The sequence below is a fragment of the Montipora capricornis genome, chromosome 10 (genome assembly GCF_036669925.1).
Source record: "Montipora capricornis isolate CH-2021 chromosome 10, ASM3666992v2, whole genome shotgun sequence".
NCBI lineage: Eukaryota > Metazoa > Cnidaria > Anthozoa > Scleractinia > Acroporidae > Montipora > Montipora capricornis.
This window is the reverse complement of record NC_090892.1, coordinates 2,808,001-2,813,000: the sequence shown is the minus strand read 5'-3', so window position 1 is coordinate 2,813,000 and position 5,000 is coordinate 2,808,001. Positions and strand designations below refer to the sequence as shown.

The following is a 5,000-nucleotide window of genomic DNA, read 5'->3' as shown; positions in this document are numbered from 1 at the left end:
CACGAATCCACAATTGCCGATCATGTTTTCTCAACCAACCACAGAATCAAGTGGGATCGTTCTGAAATTTTAGCAACTGGTCCATCAGACATGCATTGTAAAATTAAAGAGGCTCTGTTTATCTGTAATTTAAAGCCAACCTTAAATGAAGACATTGGCAGTGAGAAACTTTATCTCTATTATTAGCATAGTTCTTCTCATTTATGTTGATCAATTTCTTTAGTTCCCAGTCCATTCACTCGTATTTTTGAATTTATCTGTCACTGAATAATAATCACTTCTAATGTTGTATGTTGTAGCATACAAAATCTTAAGTTTAAAAAAAAGATACGCAATTCAATCAAATGTTTGTAACCGCTGTTTGTGTTTTATTCTTAATGGTTAATCTTTTTCCAAGTGGCCCCTTGGTGTGGTCAGACAGTAAATGATAAGACTTCTTGGTGTTCGTGACAATTTGATTTCACAGCTACTGACAGGTAACTGTAGTATGCAATGAAGAGCTTGACATAGGAGATCACTTAAAGATCACTGGAGATATAAAGAACAATTCAAAACACAGAATACAGGGGCCAATCAATGTGTCCATTGTTATATGCTTCGTTCTTCAACAGCTTCCGACTAATTTACATGTGTTGGCCCTGCCATGCCGCCCTTGATTGTGTAATTGCTCCCAGATTTTATTTTCTTGCGTACGATGATCACGTTGTTTCTGTTCAGAAGGTCAAGGTTTGAGAATCGTGAAATATACACGACTGCTGACTAAATTGTGCATGTGTCTACTAGTGTTCAGGATATCTCGGCTGAAACAATTGACAAAAATTAGCTGGCAAAGAGGCAAAACGTCTTTGACAAGTTAGAGCACTTTTCGTTGAAGGGTATTTCCGGGTTTAATAGTACAACGCTATTTTCTTTTTTTAATAAAATGGCTTTTCATTTAATCGTACATCACACGCAGTCCATGTTCACGCAAACTTTGTGGGCGGATTTTTCTCAGAATAATACTGAGAAAACCAAGCAGAATTTACCACAATAAAACGTCATAATTTTACTTTGACTTTACCTCTTCTTTGCCCTGCTCTTTCTTGTCTTTAGCTGGTAATTCATCACCAGAAGCCATACTAACGAGAGTAAATCGCAGTAAATCTAGAGGATATTTCTCTTTACCGGCATCACGTGGGGCAGTTGTACATGCGTACAATCAAGTTTCGTTCCAGACTACTGGATAACATCGGCAGGAAGGGACTGTAGCCAGCGACGCACTTCCGGCCGTCTGGTAGGAATTTCATTGCAGCCAAGAATATTTTCTTTAACCTTCCTTATTTCCTCCTTAAATATTCGTATATTTTTTAAAGGAAAATCATGGCTGCCTGTCTCCTGTAGCCCTTATGGTTATTCCAGCCACCTTGGACTGAATTGTGCGGTATGTTAACAGTACAAATTGAAAATCAGTAAATTGATACACTGACTGGTACCAATAAAGAGATATTTGATTTGATTTGACATGACTTGTATCTCAAAATATGTAACAAAAAATCGGTCATCAGGTTCGTCCATAAAACTGGGCTCATGCAGAATGGGACGCCTAAAATGTTCCGTTGTAAACATGGCGGTTCACGAGTGAAGTTGTCCCGATACACTTGGGCAAGTTTTGAAAGCTTAAAACTTCAATCGATGCAGTATTTTGCTGGTAGGACTGGGTGGCCCGACACTTATCAAAAAAACTATGAAATGAGAATCGGGAGTCTTCCCTTGTCATGGAATGGCAGAATTACCCGAAATTCCTTTTGGGCATGAGCCACAACTTGAGAAGCACGAGACTGGCCCTCATCCAATGGCTGAAGCGTGGCCAGAGGAAAAAAAATGTAGCCCGGCGGATACTCAGGAGCAGGCCTGGTGTTTGCTGTTCACGTAGATTTTGGATTTCTGAACAAGATTTTAATCATAGAAAATTCGCGAGAAAGTTGACCGTGCTTTCATTTCGCTGTAATCCTCGTGTCAAAGAAACGGTATAATGTAAACAAGAGAATAACGAGATTTATATTAGCAGATTACCTGTCCTCTTATTACTTAAGTCAACCTCTACATATCTATGCAATAAGCGCATTCAAAATTTGCTCATATTACTCAATGAAAGTATAGTTTAAAAAAAAGGGGGTTTTCCTGTTCATATCAAAAATACGTTTTCTCTCCCGTCCTCTTCTTAGGCATGATCTTCTCGGAAATGACATCCTGTCCCTCAAAAAACCTGAAACAACCAGTTATGGTCTTAGTTCTTTTTTCTTACGTATCAGCTAAGTTGCGGAATGCGCTACCTGATTTTATTCGTACCACTGATTTTACTGGTTTTAAAAGAGAATCCAGGGCCGCATTTTGTACAGCAGCTGTGAATGATTAATACAGATGATGATAAATTTCTATAAATGGAGTTAAATAGATATAGATGAAGGTAAATGTATATGGATGACTGAATGTTGGGAAATTAAATAATTTAGCTTGTCTTATGTTGTTTGGGACTCGTGATGGGTATATACATGAGATCTTTGCGGGGAGGGGGGGGGTTCCCTTGTCATGGAATGGCAGAATTACCAGAATTCTTTTCGGGCATAAAGAGGCAACTGCTTGAGAAGCACGCTAAAACGGGGCCGGAGGAAAAATTAGTGAGAAGAAGATTTCTATTCAGTCAGATACTAAGGAGTAGCCCTGGTGTGTGCTGTTAACGTTTACTTTTGATTTCTGAACAAGCTTTTGTCATAGAAAATTCGCGACCAAGTAGTGCTTTGTTTTTTCGCTGTTATCCTCGTAGCAAAAAACTGGCCTTTCCTTATTTCTTGTCAAAGGAACGGTATATAGAGCGGTTTTCAATTGAGCGTCGAAAGTAATTAGCGAATTACTTTGGTTTTGCATTACTTCACTCAGTGATTGATTCAAAGTTCTCGCGCCACTTTTTCAACCAATCAGAATTGAAACCAAAACCAATTGTGGCACGCGCGTGCACAATTTTTGGGCGCTTTGTGTCTTCTACACGTAATTACGTCGAGTTTTGATTGGTTTACTGGATTGTCTCCGTCTTTTTTGATTGGCCAAAGTAATTACTTTGGTTTTGGTTTACGACACTCATTTGAAAACCGCTCTAATGTAAATAAGATAATACCAATAGCGCGTACCAATAGCGCGTGCGCGCGTGCACAGAATTATTCCAACAATTTATTGGGAGAGAATGATCGTGTGTTCAAAGTTCGGATAAATTTAAATATCGTCGTACCATACATACAGTGCATTTTGTGTATGGATACATTGAAATTCGATTTACAACAATAAGCAGCGAAAGAAGTATATTTATTTAAAAATATTGTACTTGCTCAAAAGCGCCCAACCGTAATGCCTAAATATAGTTACTAGCGAGCTTACGCAACAGGACGGCTGGAAGACTCAGACGGCAGAATGGCGAAAAATGTCGCGCGAGACTGTGCATTCCCAATCTTACGCGACATTTTTTCGTCATTCTGCCGTCCTGAGTCTTCCAGCCGTCCTGTTGCGTAAGCTCGCTACTGTTGCGCTACCATTGTTTTCTTAAGCGCGTGCATTTTCCCTTTTATGATGAAATAGTCCAACTTAAGTAATTTGACCATGCAGTCACTTCAACGAGGGATTTTTTTCACTATTGTACCTTGGGTTGTTTTTGCCTCCATATGTGATGAAAAGCCAAGCCTTATCCAATGTGTAGCACTCAAAAACCAGTTTATACTGCCAGTAAGGGAAAGTTGCAATCCGCTTGCGGGAAACTGTCAGACGGGGGATTTAATTGACCCAAGGGTAGCGGACTGTCATATTGAATTTAGTGGAAACGTCTTTCACTCCTTGGTGAATAATTTCAAGCCAAGTACTGGATTCAGATGCTTTCCAATCGTCCCAGGACCTGACGTGTTCCACAAACGAAATGTGGGACCAAGCTACGGCGAGCCTCGCTGTGTTCCCATTGACTTCAAACGATTAGGTAGTTTTCGCTGTGGAGAGCTCGGTACTCGATGTGTGTGCGATGCACCCAAAGAAACTGGCTATGCTGAACACTGGTGGAAAAACACGTGCAGGTGAGTGGTACGGGTAATCGATTTCTGCCTTTCTAATGGTTTACTGGTTCTCCGTCACCATGAAGAAAACGAATGCGGTAAGGTTTGGCGTCTTAGTGTAATTTCGAAAGAAACCCGTTCGAACATACAATGGATGCAAAAAGTATACTTTAATTAATGAGACAGATATTCCGTATGCTGTGGCTATACAGTGTAGCCAAATCAGCTGATTATAAAAACTGTTTAACTGCTCTGTTACGTCAGTGCATGCGTGATAATGTTCAAGAACAGGTCAGATTACCCTTAAATCATAAAACTATCATTCCGAGAAAGAAAGTATTTCACCGAAATATTCCACTTTTCGTGTGTATAATACAAGAATCTCATACCCACACATACAAGAAGAGCATCACTATTGTTAAGTGTTTAACTCGCGTGTGTGAGAAATCTGTGAGCGATGTTACGGAAGAATGGAATTCTCTTAAAGTAGTGAATAAAGATTCCAAAACAGATAAATAAATTAACAGTAATAATAATAATAACAATAATAATAATACCGGGTTTGGCCGGGGGAATAGTGTTATTGAAAAGAAAGTACCCTTGTTCAGTCAAACCCCAAGAACTTGAGGTAAATTAAGAAAAAAATATTCTTCTTCACTTATATTACAGATGTCAATACTTTGTGAACCTTTGCCGTATCCCAAAAGTCTGTGCGCACGGTGGAATATGCAAAATGTGGGGATCTGATGTTCGCTGTGAGTGTCCCGTCTCAAAAGAGCATTGCAAAAGAGGCATAAATCAGTGCAAAGCAAACCCAGGACTGTGTGTGGACGAAGGAAAGGTTTGCCTTGAACTTTACGATGAAAATCCCAGCTGGAGCTTAGGGGACGAACAGGAAGGGCTCGGGTTTGCATGCTTTCCAAGACACACTGT

At 39.7% G+C, this 5,000-nt stretch overlaps 2 protein-coding genes across 2 annotated transcripts in view; one reads left to right on the top strand and one right to left on the bottom strand.

The window, feature by feature from the left end:
- The window catches only part of LOC138019190 (eukaryotic translation initiation factor 4E-like), a 15,820-nt gene extending 14,625 nt beyond the window's left edge, over nucleotides 1–1,195 (bottom strand). The window contains exon 1 of the mRNA XM_068865887.1: nucleotides 1,061–1,195. Within this exon, the coding sequence (XP_068721988.1) occupies nucleotides 1,061–1,117 (57 nt within the window). The 5' untranslated portion in view covers nucleotides 1,118–1,195. The remainder of the gene's footprint in view (nucleotides 1–1,060) is intronic.
- A 2,432-nt stretch (nucleotides 1,196–3,627) lies between these two features.
- Nucleotides 3,628–5,000, top strand: part of LOC138020161 (uncharacterized) — a 2,037-nt gene continuing 664 nt past the window's right edge. The window contains exons 1-2 of the mRNA XM_068867188.1: nucleotides 3,628–4,088; nucleotides 4,737–5,000. The exon at nucleotides 4,737–5,000 is cut by the window's right edge and continues 664 nt beyond it. Coding sequence (XP_068723289.1) covers nucleotides 3,628–4,088; nucleotides 4,737–5,000 — 725 coding nt within the window. The remainder of the gene's footprint in view (nucleotides 4,089–4,736) is intronic.